Source organism: Ranitomeya variabilis, chromosome 2 (assembly GCF_051348905.1).
Source record: "Ranitomeya variabilis isolate aRanVar5 chromosome 2, aRanVar5.hap1, whole genome shotgun sequence".
Taxonomy (NCBI): domain Eukaryota; kingdom Metazoa; phylum Chordata; class Amphibia; order Anura; family Dendrobatidae; genus Ranitomeya; species Ranitomeya variabilis.
Window position 1 is genome coordinate 171,801,926 of NC_135233.1, and position 22,936 is coordinate 171,824,861.

Sequence of the window (22,936 nt, forward strand, 5' to 3'; positions counted from 1 at the left end):
CCGCGGCCAGCAGAGCGCCGCTTCTGCGCACGCGCGGCCAAAGGAAGATGGCCGCGCCCACCGATCACCAATGCAATAACGAACACCGCGCTCTTTTAAATCCCCTGGAAGAGGATTCGGGACCTTGGGCATGCGCACACCACTACGCCACCAACGGAAAACTACGCCAAATCTGGGTGAAGACACCACGCCCATGCGACCTGACCAGCCTGATTGACAGGCGAAAACTGAGACTTTGCAAAGTTATTTCGGCAACTTAGGTGGGTAATAAACGCATAACACACACACTAATGTAACGCCCACCTCTGCCCCTATTTAACGCTATTTTTATCCCATCTTCCAAAAACGTGGTGACAGGTTCCCTTTAATAAATGATTAAAATACAGGTCACAAGACATGAATACAAAAATACCCAGAAGGGGAACCAATGAAGAAACCTACCCAAAGATAAGGAGCAAGTACATAAGCCCCTAATCGGGCAACAATGATTACCAATAGAGAACAGAGCAGATATAGTACTGATTTATAGACATAGCTCTTGTAATTAAATAAATAGCTTTAACTTTGGTACAGAGCATTAATACTGTGACAAAGTGCCTAAGGCATCTTCTTCTAAATATACCCAAATGAAAGCTCAAGATTACACAGAGATAAGCAGAACTCAATGCAATGTTATAGTATGGTGTAAAAACATATTACCTGAATAGTGGGGCTGTAACCGCAAACACTGCAGACTAACAGACAATGCGGGTGGTGAAATGGTTCCCCTGCTCCCCGACATGCGTTTCACCCATAGCTTCTTCCGGGAGCGCCGCACTTCAACACCTTCCAAAGATAGCTCCATTCGATGCTGTCAAATACTTTACGTGCATACAACGACACTACTACCCTACAACCCCCGACAGCAACTGCAAATTAAGGAAGAGTCTACGTATGTTTATTGCTGTAGATCTATTCGGCATAAATCTAGCTTGATCGGTGGTGGACAAGATCTTGCACCACACTCGTTAATCGGTTGGCCAGAATTTTTACAACCGCCATCAGCAACGAAATAACATAGTAACATAGTTATTAAGGTTGAAGGAAGACTTTAAGTTCATCTTGTTCAACCCATAGCCTAACCTAACATGCCCTAACATGTTGATCCAGAGGAAGGCAAAAAACCCCATGTGGCAAACAGTCAGCTCCACATTGAGGAAAAAATTCCTTCTCGACTCCACATACGGCAATCAGACTAGTTCCCTGGATCAACACCCTATCAAGGAAACTAGTGAAACTATATAACATGTAACAGTATGCTTTTCAAGAAAGGCATCCAGTCCCCTCTTAAATTGTAGTAATGAATCACTCATTACAACATCATACAGCAGAGAGTTCCATAGTCTTGCTGCTCTTGCAGTAAAGAATCCATGTCTGTGATTATGCTTAAACCTTTTTTCTCCAGACGTAGAGGATGCCCCCTTGTCCCCGTCACAGGTCTACGAGTAAAAAGGTCATTAGAAAGGTCTTTGTACTGTCCCCTCATATATTTATACATTAAAATAAGATCACCCCTTAGCCTTCATTTTTCCAAACTAAATAACCCCAAGTGTAATAACCTGTCTTGGTATTGCAGACCCCCCAGTCCTCTAATAATCTTGGTCGCTCTTCTCTGCACCCGCTCTAGTTCAGCTATGTCTTTCTTGTACACCGGAGACCAGAACTGTACACATTATTCTAAGTGTGGTCGCATAAGTGACTTGTATAGAGGTAAAATTATGTTCTCCTCATGAGCATCTATGCCTCTTTTAATGTATCCCATTATTTTATTTGCCTTTGTAGCAGCTGCCTGACACTGTCCACTAAATGTGAGTTTGTCGTCCACCCATACACCCAGGTCTTTTTCACTGATGGTTTTGCCCAGTGTTTTACAATTAAGCACATAATTATACATCTTAATTGCTCTATCCAAGTGCATGACCTTACATTTATCCCTATTAAAGCTCATTTGCCATTTATCAGCCCAAGCTTCTAGTTAACATAAATCCTCCTGTAATATTAAAGTGTCCTCCTATGTATTGATTACCCTGCAGAGTTTAGTGTCATCTGCAAATATTGAAATACTACTCTGTATGCCTCCTACAAGGTCATTAATAAATATGTTAAAAATGGGCCTCTAGGACTCTGCCAACGTCGGATCTCTACCTTCCGTAGGTTAGGGATGACCACTATCACAGTCTCCCTCATGTACCACACTCCAAAGCCTCCTCGAAGTCCGCCTTTAGTCTAGGTGCTACCATCTCAACTAACTGTTTATAGATCACACCCGAGAGTCCTTCCACCCCCAGAGCCTTATTTGTCATAGACATTATAGCTGTTTCAACCTCCTCCGTGTGTTACAGGCTCTTCCAGTCTCCTCCTGTCACTCTCTGCAGTCCTAGGGAGTCCCGCCATCCCAAGAAATCCTTCCATCTCTGTTGATGAGGCTTCTGACTCAGAAGAATATAGCTGCTTATAAAACCATCTAAAATCTTCCAGTATATCCTCCATATGAACCACCTCCGTCCATTCTTCCGTCTTCAGCTTGTATACAAATGAGGATTCCCTCTGTGCTGCCGCCACTTCTGATAGCAAATGCCCCACCCTTTCACCCTCATCGCAGAATCGTGCCTTCTGGAAAGCTCTTTTCCTTTCTACTTTCTTTATATATAGTTTGTTGACTCCCTCCTAAGCTTCCTTGAGCCCTTTCTGACTCTCCACTGATGGGTTCACTATCAGTTCCCTTTCCACCCTTTCTAAAGCCTCCATCACTGCCCTGTCTTCCAATCTAGTTTTAGACTTACATCTAGAAATTTCTCGAAGCAGAAGACCCCTCAAATATGACTTCATGGCATCCCACACCACTCGCCTGTCAGCAGTACCTTCATTGATCTGCCAATATTCTTCTAACTCCCCATTTATTTCTTCCATATTAATATATTAATACATATTAATATGTTCCAACCATAGTGGATGGAGCCTCCACCCACTCCCCTGTCTAGACCATCCCCCAGTCTTTTTAATAAGCAGCTCCAGAGGTGTATGGTCCGAGATCACTCTCGGAAGATATTCCTCTCCACAAATCAATTCTGTCAACAATTTATTACCTAGCGCCAAATCAATTCCAAGGTCTTTCACATAGTTCCCAAATGAAGTCAATGTCCTGTCACCCTTTCCTATTCTCTGTTAATGCCTATCCCATCCCTCATCCATCACATTATTAAAATCGCCAATAATTAATAACAGTAGTCCCGCACCCCTTTTGTACAACTCTACCACCTCCTGGATCTTCTTCCTCAAGTACGTAGGTGGTATGTATATGGCCACAATATATAACAATTGTTCATAAATTTTACAGATTACAAAAACGTATTGGCCTTCACTGTCGACATGGCTTTCAATTTCCTCAAATAGTGTGGACGCTCCCACCAACAACGAGACCCCCCTGGCATATGAGTATGTGGAGTGATATGCCCTCCCGATCCATCTTCTCTTCAACACCTCCACCTTCTCCTTAATCAAATGTGTCTGTTGAAGGCATATCACATCCGGTCCCTGCTTCCTAATATAGTTCATAATCGTCGCTCTTCATGTTTCATCAGACAATCCCCTCACATTCCAATTAAGAATTTTAATGTCATCACCCACCATATTTCCCTATGCGTATACCTTCCCAATCCCATAGAGGACAATACTTCTCCCAAGAACCCCTAGAACCAACCCATAGCCTGAAGGGCCTTCCCCCTTCCTCCCCACTGTTGATGAACAGAACAAACCATTTTAAAGACTCCCAATGTGTTTCTCCCCTCTAAACCAGAGAGTGGGTAACTCTATACCTAGCAAACTCACAAATGTTATCCCAAAACGGTGAATTACTTTCAATCCTTCCATTTCTCCTCCTCTTATATGTGCTACCATCCACAGTCCCTCCATTGTCCTTAATAACTAGAATGCAGGAATAAAAACATTCTATATAACAACACCATCCATCTTTCCTCCTTGACAAGTATACCGCCCACCAAGTCTCTCAACATGTCTTTTCACTTCTCTTTTCCTTTACCAGCTCTGATCCTTTTCTCGTTCAAGTCCAGCCACTTGGTGGCCTCCTCCGGAGTCGTAATAAAATGAACAGATCTCAGGGCCACAAATCTGATCTTAGCAGGATACAAAGTACGCGAGTTCCATATCTCTTAACCTTTTCTTCACCCCACCATATCGCATTATTTGCTTCCGAACCTCAGCCAAGTAGTCGGGTATATGGACACTGTTTGGCCATTAATACTCATATCTTTAGCCGTTCTTGCCTCCCGTAGGATAATATCTATATCCCTATAGTTAAGCATCCTGGCCAGAATGGTACTGGGGAGGAACCCAGAGGAAGGGGGCTTCATGGGAACGCGGTGTGCTCTCTCCACTGCAAACAGCTTGGTCAGATTGTTAGCGCCAATTTTATTGCAAAGACAGTCCTCAACAAATGCTGTAAGATCAGGGATGCCCACCAACCGCACACTGTTCCGCCTAGAGTGGTTTTCGAGATCGTAATTTTTATCAGCCATAATGGCACACTGCTGCAGGCATTAAGTGTGGGACTTCTGCAGCTTAGGCCTCTTTCACACTTTCGTCTTTCACCTCTCGTCACAGTCTGTCGTTTTTTGAGAATGCAGGAAAATTTGCAGGATCCTGCATTTTCTCATAGACTTGTATTAGCGACGGATTGTGACAGACGGCCATCCGTTTCATCCGTCTTTCACTGGATCCTGCATAAAAAAATGGTCCGTCGGGCAGAGAAAATGTTCAGAGGAACGTTTTTTTCTGCACGTCGGAAAATCGGTCAGCGTCGCTGCCTGTGAAAAGCAGGAATCCAGCGACTGGTCCCGCCTTTTCAAAGAGAGCATGCGTGGAAGAATTTCCTGTCAGGGAAATTCTCTCTTCCTCGCTCTCTTTCTCTTTTTACTATTGCAGCCAGCGTTACTTCCTAGTAATACATTGCGAAGACCGCGACTTCTCGCGAGATTTCGCAGTGTATTACTAGGAATGCTAGCTGCTGGGAGCATCGCTGCGCGGGAACGCCGGTCGGTGAGAATACTGCAATTTTTTAATTTTTGTAACCTGGTTTGTGGTGTGTATGCGTTTTCGCAGCGGAAAACCGCTGAGAAGACGCATACACAACAGGTGCACATAGGCTCGACGGATCAATCAGAAAGATGGGCCCAGTGCACACGTTTTCCACAATCTGCACAGGATCCGTCATTTCAACGTCTTGACGGATCCTGTTCAGATTTGGAAGACGGAAGTGTGAAAGGAGCCTAAGGCTACTTTCACACTTGCGTCGTGTGACGTACGTTGCAATGCGTCATTTTGGAGGAAAAAGGCATCCTGCAAAGTTGCCCGCAGGATGCGTTTTTCTCCATAGACTTGCATTAGCGACGCATGGCCACACGTCGCATCCGTCGTGCGACGGATGCGTCGTGTTTTGGCGGATCGTCGGCACAAAAAAAGTTCCATGTATTGTTTTTTTGTGCGTCGCGTCCGCCATTTCCGAAACTCCGCCCCCTCCTCCACATTACAATGGGCAGCGGATGCATTGAAAAACTGCATCCGCTGCCCCCGTTGTTCATCTATTTCACAACATCCGTCGGTACGTCAGGCCGACTCATGGCGACGGCCCCGTACCGACGGAAGTGTGAAAGTAGCCTAAGAAAGTTGGTCCTCCAGTGAGCTCACACCACCCCCATTCTGGTATCAGCCTTGTTAATGGCTGCCTTCATATTGATAATTTCCTCCTTTATACTGTCCACTCTCTTTGTAAGGGTAGTTAGTGCAGTTTTGCAAAACTTAACCAGATCGTATATGTCTCTCTTTGTGGGCTCCCCTACTACAGGCTCCTCAGAAGTCTCGTGCATCATGCTGTCCTGCTCCTGCCTTCTCTCCTCTCCCTCTGGCCCCTCCTGTGCTGTATAGTCCTCCAGATCTTCTACATCCAGTTTCTTACCAGTCTCCTCCTCACCTCATTCAGGCATCTTCAGTGCTACTACGTCAATCCACGCAAAACTTTCAAGTTTAGCAGAAATTTCAAGCCACTTTGTGTATGCTGCATTAGCTGCATCAGATTTCTCCACTACCTCCACACTGTCGGTACCATCATGGACCTGGCTCCCTGCTCTTGCTCCCACGTCTCTCTACCTTTTTCTCACCATTGCCGCAGTCCTCAGTTACACTGCACATCAGGGTCGATTCCTGCGATCTTCTGTCCCGGTATAGGGCGGTACTGGTACTCTGGAGGCACTTTTAACCGGATAAAATCAGGATTACAGCAGAGGAGTCCTGAAAGGAGATGTGTTATCTGTTAACACTTGGATCAGTATAATTTTATGGGGCAGTGCTGATCAGCTTTTTATTGTCATACCCATTTCTGCATGAGAAAAAAAATTGCAAAATGCTGCGACTTGCAGCGCAAATCTGATGCCACTCAAGTCTATGGTTGCATGAAAACAATCAGACTCCACTCAGATGACATCCAAGTGCATTGTGGTTTCTGTGGACTCACAAATTGGAGATGGAGAAATTTTGTTTTCAGTCTTCTCCTGACCTGTGCTATGATTCTCTCATCCGAGATAATCTGATCACACTAAACTGAGGCTCAGATCAAACTTTCATCTGCGTTTGATCAGAGTGTCATTACCATAATTTATTTTATTCTTTCACATGAGAGAATCTACGCTTTGTTGCAGATTTTTCGCGTTTTTTCGCTATAAAAAACGCAAAAAAAAACGCATACATTATGCATCCCATCATTTAGAATGCATTCCGCAATTTTTGTGCACATGATGCCTTTTTTTCCGCGAAAAAAACCGCTTTGCGGTAAAAAAAAAAAAGCCGCATGTTCATTAATTTTGCGGATTTTTTTCGGATTTTCCACTATATTATTGCATTGGGAACCTCCGGAAAAATCCGCAAAAAAACGCAAGAAAAACACGCAAAAAACGCATGCGGATTTCTTGCAGAAAATGTCCTGTTTTGCTCAGGAAATTTCTGCAAGAAATCCTGAACATGTGCACATAATAAATCTGGGAATCTTCACTGCTGTAGTTGTGATCCAGGCTGAGATATGACCATTAGTAGCCATGAGATCTTATATATCCTTGGCTACTGACTTGACACCCTGCAAGGATGTATGTTATATATCCTTGGCAAGGAAATGGTTAACACTATCAGGTTTGCCACTCCTGGGCAAAGGACTGCAAATTTAAATGGAAGGTAGGATCCAGCCTTACGCTGCACTCACTCATCTGTGTGTCACCGTCCGAGACCCACCACCAGTCCATGAATCGTGATCCGTGACATATGGATGAGTGAAGGCAGCAATAGAATAATGAGTGCTCAGCCATTATGGAGGCAGTCGCCACCTCCAGTTGTGTTCTATATGTGGTAGATTGGCTCACTCGGCTGCACATGGAGGTAGTAAATGGAATACTGTGGCTTTAAGGGTGCACTTGGTTTATTTGGTACAGCAGAAACCAAGGTTTTAAGCACAAAAATAAACATGGCGCTCTGGGCAAAAAGAACAAAAACAAAACGGTAGCACTTTGTGAAGTCCTTGCACTAGTGCGGATCAGCCCACTCAGGGTTAACAATGTCTTTGCACAAGCACTATGTACATAAACACTCTCCTGGAGTGTTCCTCTCCAGGCCTGCAACAGCCCAGACTAAGGGTACCGTCACACAGTACCATTTTCATCGCTACGACGGCACGATCTGTGACGTCGCAGCGTCGTATGATTATCGTTCCAGCGTCGTAGACTGCGGTCACACGTTGCAATCACGGCGCTGGAGCGATGCCGAAGTCCCCGGGTAACCAGGGTAAACATCGGGTTACTAAGCGCAGGGCCGCGCTTAGTAACCCGATGTTTACCCTGGTTACCAGCGTAAAAGTAAAAAAAAACAACCGTACATACTCACCATCTGATGTCCGTCAGGTCCCTTGCCGTCTGCTTCCTGCTCTGACTGTGATCCGGCCGTACAGTGAGAGCAGAGCGCAGCGGCGACGTCACCGCTGTGATCTGCTCTCACTTTCCGGCCGGCAGACAGTCAGAGTGGAAAGCAGACGGCAAGGGACCTGACGGGCATCAGATGTACGTTTTTTTTTTTTTTTACTTTTACGCTGGTAACCACGGTAAACATCGGGTTACTAAGCGCGGCCCTGCGCTTAGTTACCCGATGTTTACCCTGGTTACAAGCGAACACATCGCTGGATCGCTGTCACACACAACGATCCAGCGATGTCAGCGGGTGATCAAGCGACGAAAGAAAGTTCCAAACGATGTGCTACGACGTACGATTCTCAGCAGGATCCCTGATCGCTGCTGCGTGTCAGACACTGCGATATCGTAACGATATCGCTAGAACGTCACGAATCGTACCGTCGTAGCGATGGAAATGGTACTGTGTGACGGTACCCTAACCCTAGAGTTCAACTATTTAAGGCCAGACCATGTGACTCTCCATCATTTGACTGATCACATGATCTTGACATCACACAGGTCCTGTCAGGACTCTCAGGACTCTACACGTGGACATACGGTGGACCCCCTCCCACCCACTTTATAGAGGTCCGCTAAAACCAGCCCAGAACATGACTCTAATTTATACTGTCAACACATAGTGTGCTGGAGGAAACTAATCAGATTTTACATCACTGATGCCATCATATGCAGTGACACATATCTCCCTCCATCACTTCACCAGTGATTCTGCCACATATTCCCCCCCCCCTGCACCAGTAACCACCTAGTTACCTGGACATTCTTTCCCTTCTTTTCCATCATCCATCTCAGGGGCGCATGATCAGATATTAGCCAGAACCTTCTGCCTAACAGGTAATATCTCAGGGTGTCGAGTGCCCACTTGATGGCCAAGCACTCTTTCTCCACGATGGCATAGTTCCTCTCACAGGAGGAGAGTTTCCTACTTGGGTATAGGGCTGGGTGTCCGTCACCGTCTATTTCCCGGGACAGCCCATCTCCTAAACAGACTTCAGAGGCGTCCATCTGGAGCATAAAATCCTTGGTGAAGTCTGGTGCGACCAAGACTGGCTGTCTGCACAGGACGAGCTTCAACTCCTGGAATGCCATCTCCGCTTCAGAGAACCATTTGACTGTCGTCGACTTTGTGCCTTTGAGAACATCAGTTAGGTTGGTTGCTGTCATGGCGAAGTTTGGGATAAATCACCGATAACATCCCACATTTCCGAGGAACGCCCTGACCTGCTTTTTGGAGACCGGCTGTGGCCACTTTTGGATTCCCTTCACTTTGTCCACTTGCGGCTTTATCTCACCTCTTCCAACATTGTAGCCCTAGTACTTTGCCTCCTCTTTCCCATGGGGTACACTTCTTTGGGTTTTTGGTAATCCCCGCTTTCCTTAGTGCTTTGAGTACCGCCTGGACCTTCTGCAGGTGACTTCCCCAATCCGGGCTGAAATTCATAATTTCGTCCAAATAAGTGGCTGCGTACTTCTTGTGAGGGACTAGTATCCGGTCCATAGCTCTCTGGAAAGTGGCTGGGGCTCCTTGTAGTCAGAACGGCATTCGGGTATATTGAAAGCACGCATCAGGTGTAGAAAAGGCCATCTTCACCTTGTCACTTGGAGAATTTGCCAGTAACCCTTCTTTCAGGGTGGTGATGTACCTGGCTGACCCTAGCCTCTCAATAAGCTCATCGACCTGGGTCATCAAATACGTATCAAACTTGGACACCTCAGTGAGCTTTCTGTAATCGTTACAGAAGCGCCACTCTGCATTCGGCTTCGGAACCAGGACAATAGGGTTGAACCAGCCACTCTTTGACTCCTCGATGACACCCCGGCTCAACATTCTCTTCACCTTTTGGAAGATCAGCTCTTGACAAGCTTCAGGAATCCGATATGGTTTTTGCTTCACCCTTACATGTAGTTCAGGCAGGATCTCGTGCTCCACTACCTGTGTACATCTTGGTAACGCTGAAAACAGGTCTCTGTTCCGCTGAAGCAGATCACGGCACTGTTGTTTCTGGGCCGGTGACAGTGTCTCTGCCACTGTGACATCCTCGACCTTGGCTTTAGGATGTGCTCCTAGGCACGGTGCTTCTACCGGATCCCTGTCTTGCCACGGTTTCAGCAGGTTCATGTAGTACACTTGGTATGGCTTCCTTCTTCCTGGTTGGTGGACCTTATAGTTGACATCACTCAACTTCTTGACCACCTCATTTGGCCCTTGCCACTTGGCCAGGAATTTGCATTCCACAATGGGGATCAACATGAGTATCCGGTCGCCAGGGCTAAACTTTCTCAGCCTCCCGGCCCTTGTTGTAGACCCTCACCTGGGCTTCTTGTGCTTGAAGGAGACTCTCCTTCACAATCGGCATCACCCTTGTGATTCGGTCCAGTATTTGGGCCACATGCACAATGACTCTCCGGTGGGGTGTAACTTCTGTTTCTCAAGTCTCCTTTGCAACATGTATAAGTCCCCAGGGGTGCCATCCGTATAACAGCTCGAACAGTGAGAATCCCGTAAAGGCCTGTGGGACTTCACTGATGGAGAACAGTAGGTATGGTAGGAAGCAATCCCAAATTCAGCTATCCTTCTCCACGACTTTCTTCAGCATGGACTTCAAGGTCTTATTGAACCTCTTCACCAGGCCGTCTGTCTGTGGATGGTATACCGACATCTTAAGTTGGGTAATCTGGAGGGCCTTGCACAACTCCCTCATTATCTTGGACATAAACGGTGTCCCCTGTCCGTCAAGATCTCCTTCGGCAGGTGGTAAGCACAAAAATAACCACAGCGCTCTGGGCAAAAACAAAACGGTTGCACTTTGTGCAGTCCTTGCTCTAGTGGAGGTCAACCCACTCAGGGTTAAAAATGTCCTTGAACAAGCACTATGTGCATAAGCACTCTCCTGGAGTCTTCCTCTCCAGGCCCTCAACAGTTCACACTAACCCTGGAGTTCAGCTATTTAAGGCCAGACCATGTGACTCTCCATCATGTGACTGATCACATGATCTTGACATCACACAAGTCCTGTCAGGACTCTGCATGTGGAGATACGTTGGACCCCCTCCCACCCGGTGTATGGCGGTCCACTAAAACCAGCCCATAACATAACTCTCATTCATACTGTCAACTTGTAGTGTGCTGGAGGAACCTACTCTGGTTTTACATCACTGACACCATCATGCGAAGTGACACATATATCCCCTTCATCACTTCACCAGTGACTCTTGACATATATAGAAGAAGAAATATATTCCAACCCCAGCAGCTTGTGCCTGCTCACATTTGATAAATCCTGTTAGGTCAAATCTGTTCTTTTGTGGTATACGTTGGAGGTAGTGATTGCCTCTAATGCTGGCTGAACACTCCTATCTATCTAAGGCCAAGTTCACATGACCATATTTTCAGTCTGAGATTTCTTGGACTCACGATTACAGCCAGGTATGTTTTACAAAACATATTTGAAAGATAACCTACAGTATTTTGAAGATCTCGCCATGGGTCATAGAGAGACATCACTCTCTCCGGTGTGTCTCTCTGCCTTTGTCCATTTGGCTGACAGGTCCTCTACCATGTGTGTACATGGGGAGTGACCTGCTAATCACCTGGAGTGGGGCTGAGCGATCCATCTGAGGACCTTGTCAGACTCTTCATGTGTCTTACTATGGACCCTGACTGGATTATCAAATTTTGTCTCTGAAATGCCTGAGCGTTTTAGAATAAAACCTACCTAGCTGCAATCATGCAGCCAGGCTCTGATTAATGCTGCCCATGGTTTGGGCATCGTGAATCCAGTGAGGTTCTCTTCTAATGTTGCCAGGCTTGCAGTTGCAGAGATTACTCAGGTAAAGGACTACAGTTTCCATGAAAACCGTGTACAGTATTCAGATTTGTGTGAAAGACTTCACTCAGATTTTTAATGGATGTTTTGCCTTTTGGTAATTTTGTCATGATTTATGTGTGTGTCTTTGGTTTTCATATACAGTACCCCAAATTCTTTTCGTTTGGTTATTTCTCCAAAGAAGGTCCAACTGCGAATCAGGTAAAGTGCCATTACTTGTTTGTGTATGTGTGTGTTGTTTTTGTTTGTTTTTTTCTTCCTTTCTATCTGGAAGAAAATGCATAAAGGAGAATACATCTTTTGAGCAGGATTACATGGGTCAGAACAGTGAGTTTGAAACTTTTTTTTTAATTCTAAAAAGATGAATTACATGATTTTCTACTAGCATGACCTGGCTACTGTCTGTAGTCACCTGTCAAAAATTAAATTGGTCAAGTAAAAATAAATATCATTAGGATACAAACATGACTATGTAATAATACAATAGGGTTATATGGCATTCTTGGCCAAGATGGGAATACCTGTATATACAGGTGTGTGAAAAAGTGTTTGCCCCCTTCCTGAATTCCTATTCTTTTGCATGTTTGTCACACTTAAATGTTTCAGATCACCAAATTCAAATATTAGGCAAAGCTACCACAATTATCCACAAAATGCAGTTTTTATATAAAGGCCTTTATTATTAAGGGAAAAATTACCGTATATACTCGAGTATAAGCCGAGATTTTCAGCCCAAATTTTTGGGCTGAAAGTGCCCCTCTCGGCTTATACTTGAGTCACGGTCGGCGGGTGAGGGCGCTGAGGCATACTTACCTGCTTCCGGGGCTCCTGGCGCTGTCCCTGCAGTCCCACGGTCTCCGGGTGCCGCAGCTCTTCCCCTGTTCAGCGGTCACATGGGACCGCCCATTAGAGAAATGAATATGGACTCCACTCCCATAGGGGTGGAGCCGCATATTCATTTCTCTAATAAGCGGTAACGGTGACCGCTGATAGAGGAAGAGGCTGCGGCACCGAAGACCAGCTGTCCGGGGGAAGGAGCGGGACGCCGGGAGCAGGTAAGTATTACATATTCACCTGTCCGCATTACACACGCCGGGCGCCACTCCATCTTCCCGGCGTCTCTCCGCACTGACTGTGCAGGTCAGAGGGCGCGATGACGCATATAGTGTGCGCACCACCCTCTGCCTGATCAGTCAGTGCAGAGAGACGCCGGGACGGGACGCTGAGGAGCTGCAAGCAAGAGAGGTGAGTATGTCATTTTTTTTATTGCAGCAGCAGCAATGGCACAGCTTTCTATGGCACATCTATGGGGCAATAATGAACGGTGCAGAGCACTATATGGCACAGCTATGGGGCAATAATGAAAGGTGCAGAGCACTATATGGCACAGCTATGGGGCAATAATGAACGGTGCAGAGCACTATATGGCACAGCTATGGGGCAATAATGAACGGTGCAGAGCACTATATGGCACAGCTATGGGGCCATAATGAACGGTATGGAGCATCTAGTTTTATTTTTTAAATTCACCGGTAGCTGCTGCATTTTCCACCCTAGGCTTATACTCGAGTCAATAAGTTTTGACAGTTTTTTGTGGCAAAATTAGGGGGGTCGGCTTATACTCGAGTATATACGGTAATTCAAACCTACAGGGCTCTGTGTGATAAAGTAATTCCTCCCCGCCCCCCCCTAAAACATAAATTAACTGTGGTTTATCACATCGTTGGAAAGCAGAGTTCAAACTCCATAGCCACACACAGACCTGATTATTGCCACACCTTTTCTCAGTCAAGAAATCCGTTAAATAGGACCTGCCTGACAAAGTGAAGTAGACCAAAAGATCCTCAAAAGCTAGCCATCATGCCGTAATCCAAATAAATTTGGGAACAAATGAGAAACCAAATAGTTGAGATCTATCAGTCTGGAAAAGGTTATAAAGCCATTTTTAAAGCTTTGGGACTCCAGCAAACCACAGTGAGAGCCATTATCCACAAATGTCGACAACATGGAACAGTGGTGAAACTTCCCAGTGGTGAAACTTCCCAGGAGTGGCAGCCTGACCTAAATTACCCAAAGCGCATTGACAACCAAGAGATCTCAGTAGACTCAACATCCAAAGAACTGCAGGTATCACTTGCCTCAGTTAAGATCAGTGTTCATGACTCCACCATAAGATAGAGACTTCGCAAAAATGGTCTGCTTGGCAGAGTTTCAAGACGAAAACCACAGCCGGGCAATAAGAGCATAAAGGCTTGTCTCAGTTTTGCCAGAAAATCTCTTGATGATCCCCACGACTTTTGGGAGAATACTCTGTGGACTGACAAGACAAAAGTTGAACTTTATCTAATAACCCTCCATGACAGCATACAGAAAGATGTCATCTCATCCTAATAGGGACAGGAAACACAAAAGAGGTCAAATAGCCCCACCTCCTTTCCCCAGTGTCTTTCATGTCCCTATAGGGACATAGGAGGTCATCCTGTTGTGCTCTGTGCCGGCGGCTGACAGCAGATATTTGTGGTCAGCGCTCATAGCAAGTGAGCATTTCTGCTACATACAGGCGATTTGATCATCGTCTGTATGTATCTGAGCTGATCAGACAACTACAGCTTCTAGTCTCCCATGCAAAAAGTAAAAAAGAAATGATTTAAAAATATTAAAAAAAGTTAAAATCACCCCCTTTCGCCCAATTCAAAATAAAACAATAAAAAAATTAAATATACACATATTTGGTATTGCCGTGTTCAGAATTGCCCGATCTATCAATATAAAAAAATAATTAACCCAATCGCTAAATGGCGTAACGGGAAAAAAATTCAAAACGTCAGAATTATGTTTTTTTGGTCGGTTCTACATTGCAATAAAATGCAATAACGGGCAATCAAAAGATCGTATGTGCACCAAAATGTTATCAATAAAAGCACCAGCTCGGCGTGCAAAAAATAATCTCTCCCCCAGCCCAAGATCACTAAAAATGGAGACACTACAGGTCTCGGAAAGTGGAGCATTTATTCCATGGCGCTTTACATGTGAATACGGGGCAAATATAGACAAATACATTAAACATGAACAAAAAAGCAAGGCACACAGGTACATAATGAGGAAGGACCCTGCCCGCGAGGGCTCACAGTCTGCAGGGGATGGGTGAGGATACACTAGGAGAGGGTAGAGCTGGTTGTGAGGCGGTTCAGTAGTTTGAGGATCACTGCAGGCTGTAGGCTTGTCGGAAGAGGCGAATCGCCAGGTTCTTTTTGAAGGTTTCTATGGTAGGCGAGAGTCTGATGTGTTGGGGTAGAGAGTTCCAGAGTATGGGGTAAGCACGGGAAAAGTCTTGGATGTGGTTGTGGGAAGAAGAGATGAGAGGGGAGTAGAGAAGGAGGTCTTGAGAGGATTGGAGGTTGCGTGTAGGTAGGTACTGGGAGACCATGTCACAGATGTATGGAGGAGATAGGTTGTGGATGGCTTTGTATGTCATTGTGAGGGTTTTGAACTAGAGTCTCTGGGCGATAGGAAGCCAGTGAAGGGTTTGGCATAGGGGGAGGCTGGGGAATAGTGGGGAGACAGGTAGATTAGTCAGGCAGCAGAGTGTAGGATGGATTGGAGTGGTGCCAGAGTGCTAGATGGGAGTCCAGAGAGTAGGAGGTTGCAGTAGTCAAGGCGGGAGCTGATAAGGGCATGCACTAGTGTTTTTGTGGTATCGCGGACAAGAAATGCACGGATTCTGAAAATATTTTTGAGTTTGAGACAGCAGGAGGAGGCAAGGGCTTGGATATGTAGCTTGAAAGAGAGGGCAGAGTTGAGGATCACCCCGAGGCACCAGGCGTGTGGGACTGGGGAAAGTGAGCAGCCATTGACATTGATGGATAGGTCTGGTGGAGGGGTAGAGTGAGATGGGGAACGATGATGAATTCTGTTTTGTCCATTTTCAGTTTTAGAAAACGAGCGGAAAAAATGGCTGAAATAGCAGACAGACAGTGTGGGATTTTGGTAAGTAAGGAGGTGACGTCAGGTCCGGATAGGTAGATCTGTGTGTCATCGGCGTAGAGATGGTACTGCATAACGTGGGATTCTATGAGCTGTCGAAGGCCGAAGGTGTAGATGGAGAAGAGTAGGGATCCTAGAACAGAGCCTTGAGGAACACCGACTGACAAGAGGCGAAGTGAGGAGGTGGTGTGGGGGAGGGAGACACTGAATGTTCTGTCTTGTCAGATATGACGAGATCCAGGATAGGGCCAAGTCTGTGATGCCAAGAGATGAGAGGATCTGTAGCAGAAGGGAGTTGTCCACAGTGTCGAAGGCAGAAGACAGGTCCAGAAGAAGGAGGACAGAGTAGTGTCTCTTGCTCCTGGCAGTTAGTAGGTCGTTGGTGACTTTAAAAGACCTGGAAGATGTTTTGTATCATGTTTTACACCAAAGCAGCCGGAACTCCGACAGCCTAGATCCTTGATTTCCTACAAAAAGGCTTGGAAAAAAGGCTCAGACCCAGTTCCCTAGGCTATGCGCACACGATGTGGTTTTGATGCATTTTTGCGGCTTTTTTTTTTTTACGCACGGAAATGCTCCAAAAACACAATGGATTACTTAAGAAATGTTAATCAAAGACATTCCTGAAGTGTTGTGCACATGATCCAGAAATTTCCATCCTTATTTGCAGCATTTCATTTTCGCAGCATGTCAAGTCTTTTTGCGGATCTGCAGCGTTGTAGCACCCATTGACTTCAATTGAGTCAGTCAAATCCACAGCAAAATTGCAGGTGTAAAAAGGTTTGGGATTTGCTGCCAGTAACACTGCAATTTGTCAAAGGGATATGATGTCAGAAGGAGGAAGAGTGTGTGGGCTGAGAATATGTGTGTGTGTCTGTCTGTCTGTGTGTGTCTGTCTGTGAGTGTACCAATGTGACCTGTGTACCCAGTCGTTGTCTGATGGGACTGCTCCCATCCGGCTATGTATGCTGTCACATATAACAGAGACAGCATGAGACGATTGATGGGAGAATAGTCTCCTCATCCGGCGCCTAAGCTCAATTGTAGATAAAAATCAAAACATTGACATAATCACATACACAATACATACTCGCCTAAAACCTAATCCCTGATGCCCGCGGTTTCTGCAAGTAATCAAAAATAATAAACCAACATATACTCACCTTTCCACCATAGTCCATTTAATACCGAGTGTCTCACGTCGATTTCACTCGGCTGCCAGTGCCACACTGCGGGACCTATTACCTCCTGTTAGCGTATCACTGAGCCATTGTGAGACTTCACCGAATTTCATCAGCTGATCAGCTCCGGTGCTCTCAATTATGGCACCGCTGCATGAGAAAGTTCCCATGCAGCGGTGCTGATGAATTTCCGGTGAACTCTCATGGCAGCACAGTGATACACTGTGGGAGCGATTACCTCCTGTCAGTGTATTGCCGGAGGCCAGGTAGAGCGGTCTCATCTCTCGATGTGACTGTTCTACACTTGAGATCGCCGTGGCACATTCGGTATTAAATGGACTATGTTGGACAGGATAGTATTATGTGTTGGTTTATTATTTTATTTTTGTTGCAGGAGACTAGGGCGTCGGGGATTAGGCATTCAGCAAGTATGGTAAATTTAGATTCAATAAAGGAGTGTGTGTGATTATTTCAAATGTAGGACTTTATTCTGGCCGTGCCTTTATTAACCATGTAACTATAGAATTAGCTTTGCATAGGTGTTTTATAGATGCCTCTCCATTTCTTAGCTGTGGGCTTGATGTCACCTGACCATACAAAGGTGACATCAACCCACAAATATGAACCCCACTTGCCACCACTATAGGGCAAGTGGGAAGAGCAAGGCTAAGTGTCAGAATTGGTGCATCTATAAGATGTGCCATTTCTTGGGTGGCTGAGAACTGATGTTCTTAGCCTGGGGGATGCCAATATCCAAGGCCCCTTCCCAGGCTATTACCATCAGCCCGAAGCTGTCTGCCTAGCCTTTGCTGGTTTGATTTTATAGAGGGACCCCATGTCAATTTTTTTCTGGGGTTCCCCTGTAAACCAGCTATTAAAGGTTAAGCAAACAGCTGTGAGCTGATATTAATAGCCTGGGATCCTTTGGCTATTGGCTCCTTCTCAGAATATTAACATCTGCCCTCAGCCGTCGGCTTTTCCTCTGCTGGTTATTAAAATTGTGCGGGAGCCCACTCAAATTTTTTTTATTTTTTGAAAAATAAACCGATATTGCATTTCACACAGATTTCTGACAGTTGCTTTTTTTTACAGCATATGTAGGTTAATTATGTTAATGTTCCTACATAGGTTGGTGTGTGTGTGTCTTTTTTAAAACTTTGTTTTTATTGAATGCAAAAAATTTTCATACATACATATAGTATAAAAAAGGAAACAGCACAACACTTTACTTATCTTCAGGTGCAAGGCCCCCAGGTAATCTGTCCAATGATTACACCAAATTCACAAAGATTCAAAGAAGAGGCAGCACTCCATTCCTTTCAGTAAGAACGTGGAAGATTTAATCAACCCACTTGTCTGGGCGACGTTTCGGCTCCATATGAGCCTTTCTCAAGCCAAAATTTTCATTACATATACATGATACATATATCAATGCAGGTAATGTTTGAGGAATATATAATCAAAACATCATCATTACAGATTGCTTTGGTAAACAGAACCGTAGATCAAGACCAACATGAAAACTGGGGAAGGGAAAAAAGGGAGGGGGAAGATGGGGGGAGGGGAGCATGTCAGAAACAAGTATAGTGCTAATCCATCAAACACTGAGCATGTCCGTCCAACTTTAAGTTCAGGACCCACCAACACCAAAGTACACCCCAAACACCCAGAAATGTCTCTCCACAGCGGTTCACCCAGAGACATCATTGTACAGGTGTCTCCCCCAGTAGTAGTTGCTCCTGGTACCAGATCGTCAGCTGAAAACAGGTCTTAATATCGCTCTGGATGCGTTGTGGGAGCAGAGAGATGAATCTCTTCCAAGTTTTGAAAAAGACCTGCACCCTTCCCTCTTTATGTAAAGAGGCCTCAACCCAATCCATCAGGAGCAAAAACGACAGTTTCTCTAGAAAGATTTTGAAAGGAGGGGCATGGTCGTGGATCCATGTTTGTAAAATGGCCTTAGCATAGGCTGCCATCTCCAAATGCAGTAGTTTACGGGCCCCTGGAGAGCAGGTGTAGTTATCTGCTTTTAAATATCCAAATATGGCCCATAAGGGTTCATCAGGAACAAAGTTTGTCATATGTGTAGCGGTGTATCGCCGTACTCTTTCCCAAAATGGTGTAATGACCTGGCATGCCCACAAGCAATGAAGCAGGTTGGCCTCTGGGGGATTGGCATTTAAAACGTTTGGAAGTTGTGTACAGCCCCATTCTATGACCCTTTTGCGGAGTCAGGTAGGAGCCATGACAGATTTTCAGTCTCAATTCTAGGAAACGGGCTGAAAGTAGGAATTTATAGACTTGGTCTAGAGCTTTCAGAATAGTGTTGGAGTTCAAGCTGGGGTCTTCAATCTGCCATTTTGTTAGCGGAAATTGGAAATGTTCATAGTCCAGGGCTGCATGGATGAATTTGCAATTAGTGGCTTTTTGGCCAGATGGAGAATTAAGTTTAGTGAACCATCTAAGCATGATTGATCTCCAGTCATGTTCAGAAAGATGGGTTAGTACTTTTGTTACATAAATTTTATCTTGCAAGTATTGGAAGGGAGGGAATATGGCGGTGGGATATTTACATTTCAACTCCTCTATTAAGTATATCCGTCGTTTCTCGGGGTAGACTAAGTGATTAATAGACGTTATACCTTAGGAGTACCACTGGTAGAAGACGGGGTGAGAGTGCCCTTCTTGAAAGTGGGGATTACCAATAAGTAGAATAGAGACATCCAGGGAGAGAGCTGGAAGTGTAGACGTAATTTCTGCCATGCCCTCCATGTAGACATTAAAAGTGGGTTAGCTCGCACCTCAGTCGGCAATTCAGTATAAGGGAGATGTAGTAGGGCAGTGAGAGCCAGTCCTGTGGTAAGACAGCATTCCAGGTCATATTGGGCATAATAAGACGTTCCTCTCAGCCACTCCACCACAACCCGGAACAGGGATGCTAGGTTATAGTGTCTAATGTCAGGGAAATTTATCCCCTCATTTCCCCTCAATTGTTGGAGATATTTTAAAGGCTATACAGGGCTTTTTTCACTCCCAGATGAATGAGCGATTTAGATAGTTGATCAACTTCTCCTCTTTAGGAGCCAGATAAATTGGGAGCGTATGGAAGAGGTAGAAAAGACGTGGGAATTCCGTCATCATAATTAAGTTGGCTCTGCCTAGATATGATAAGTTAAAATCTTTCCATTTGCCTAACATAGATTCTAAGTTTTTGAGATATGATTTAATATTAGCTTGTATAATTTGGCTGGGTGTTTTGTCACCTGTATTCCCAAGTATTTCAATGAGCCATTAGTAATTTGACACGGGAACCTTGATGCCCATAAAGGTTTGAAAAGGCCAAGAAACATCATCACCTCTGATTAAGCCTCCTATGCCCTTCAACTGTCGTATAAGAGGGTGTAATACCCTTCTGGGGTTGGTTACTACCAGCAGAATATCATCTGTAAACACCGCAAGTTTCAATTTTCTAGAACCCCTCGTAAGCCCTCCAAAAGTAGAGATCTGCAATAGATGGTGCAATAGGGAGTCTGTAGAGAGGTTGGATAAGAGGGGTGACAGAGGGCATCCCTGTTTAACTTTCTGAGAAAGATCAGTTGCTGGCGCATTGTATCCCTTGACTGAGACCCGAGTATAAGCGTTTGCATGAAGGTATTGGACATATTGTAAGAACTATGGACCGAAATTTCCCCTACCTAGGACTTCGTATAGGAAAGGCCATGCCACTTTTCAAAGGCCTTTTCGGCATCGAAACTCATCAGCATTGCAGGCAGTCTTGATGCACCTTGAGCGTATTTTTGCTACATTGCTCTGTTCCTCGGTAAACCCTGTCTGAGTCTCATATAGGAGGCCAGGCAGCAACATCTGCAGTCGGTTCGCCAGGATCTTCACCAAGAGTTTATAGTAGTGGTTGAGGAGTGAGATTGGACCGTAAGATTGTGGCAATAATGGGTCTCTATTAGATTTGGTGCTAACTATTGTGCGTGAGTCTGTGAATTGATCAATAGAAGCTCCTTGGAGAAAGGCTTCGTTAAAGAGATTAGTCAAAATGGGTACCAAGTCAGCAGAGAGAATCTTATAATATTCCGCAGAGAAACCATCAGGGCCCGGGGTCCTAATGTTAGATGCGCCTGATATAGCCTGCCTCACCTCATCCTCAGTGATCCCCGAGTCCAACATCATTTGTTGGTCAATAGTCAGTGATGGTAGGTTAATAAGGTTCAGGAAGGAGTTAATTGCCGGGGGATTGGCAGGGGAGGCTTTATATAGGTCCTCATAGTAGTCTTTAAAAATGTGTGTTATCTCTTCATGGCCAGTAGCCTGTAAGCCTGTTGCAATATTCTTTAGTTTAATAACTGGATTGTAGGATTGTTTGTTTTTGGTTAGGGTAGCTAGTATTTTGCCTGTCCAGTTTCCCCAGCGGTAAAATTTATTTTGGGTTTGTTGAATTTGCCAATACGATTGAGAATGTATAAAAGAATCCAGAATGTGTTTAGCCATAGAATGAGCTCGTTGTGCATCAGGGAAAGGGGACAGGGCGAGTGTTGTCTGAGTTTGTAGGAGGGAGGCATGCAAGGCGTCAAATTTCTTTTTATGCAATTTCCTCCTACACGACAGATAACTCATGATATGGCCTATCATGACAGCCTTAGAGCTGTCCCAGAGCAGAGGAACATCATCAGTATGGATGCCGTTGTCATCTTGAAAGTCATTCCAGTGAGACTTGAGGAAGATTTTAAAATCGTCTGATTCTACCAGGTAGGATGGAAATCTTCAGTGCGGTGTCTGAGGGTTTGGGTCTGTTAAAGCCAGAGATAGTGAAATAGGAGCATAGTCGGAGATTAAAATTGGGTGGTTGCGAGAATCATGGTGTTGGGGAAGTAGTTGTGTGGAGATGAAGAAGTAGTCAATACGAGGGAAGGATTGGTGAGTAAGGGAATGACATGTATATTCTCTAGCTGTAGAGTTCATCACTCGCCACAGATCACAAAGAGAGAGCTGTTCCATAAAGTATAGAAGAGAGGCAGTGGCCACTGAGGTTTGTGGGGAAGGCGGCGAACGGTCCAGAGCAGGACATTGCACTAAGTTAAAGTCTCCTCCTACTATTAGATCGTCCGATACAAGCCCCAAAAGAATCTGAAGAAGTGGTGTATAGAAGTGATGTTGGTCACAGTTAGGTGCATAAAGATTGACCAAAAAATATATTTTACCGGCTATGTCCGCTTTCAAAATCAAATATCTACCCTGGTTATCGCTGATAGAGTCTTGAATGGCCCTTTTTCATAAGAATGGCCACTCCACGTGATGATGAAGTGTGTGAGGCAGTATAACAATCCCCTATCCAGGGTGATGATAATTTACTAGGCTTGTCAGTCCTCCAGTGCGTCGACGTCCTGAAGAAAGATGACATCTGGTCAGAATCGTTTTGTGTGTGTTAGAACTTTTTTGCTTTTGTAGGGGGTTTAAAGGCCCGCCATGTTCCATGACAAAAATCGTAAGTGAGGTGTAAATGGCGTCAGAATTTGATGTTTGGGGTATACTCATTCTGAGTCCCAGGGCGAGGTCAACGCAGTGTGCAGCAGTACAGTGCATCCATCCCTTTCGGTCCTAGTGAGCCACAGGCATGAACAGATATAAACGTTGTCCTCCTAGAGTAAAAAAATAACATATATAACAGGTTTCGTATATCATTCCACTGTGACGGCTCCAGGGCGTTGGAATCTTCTGTATGCCATCTCTGGATCTTTGTAGATAGATACACAATTTTCATCCTGAATTTTCAATTTAGCTGGGTATAGCAGTTGAAATCTAATTTTCCTTTCAATCAATAGACGACAAACACATGTACAAATGTCTTTCGTTTTTGAGCTACGGCCACTGAGAA

General features: G+C 45.0%; 1 protein-coding gene across 4 annotated transcripts in view; it reads left to right on the plus strand.

Moving 5' to 3' along the window:
• LOC143804772 (saccharopine dehydrogenase-like oxidoreductase) overlaps positions 1–22,936 on the plus strand; it is a 193,010-nt gene that overhangs the window by 137,765 nt on the left and 32,309 nt on the right. For 2 of the 4 annotated variants that reach the window (XM_077283172.1, XM_077283175.1), the window contains one exon: positions 12,032–12,088. The exons of the other annotated variants lie outside the window; for them this stretch is intronic. In XM_077283172.1, the coding sequence (XP_077139287.1) occupies positions 12,032–12,088 (57 nt within the window). The remainder of the gene's footprint in view (positions 1–12,031; positions 12,089–22,936) is intronic. 4 annotated transcript variants of the gene reach the window in all.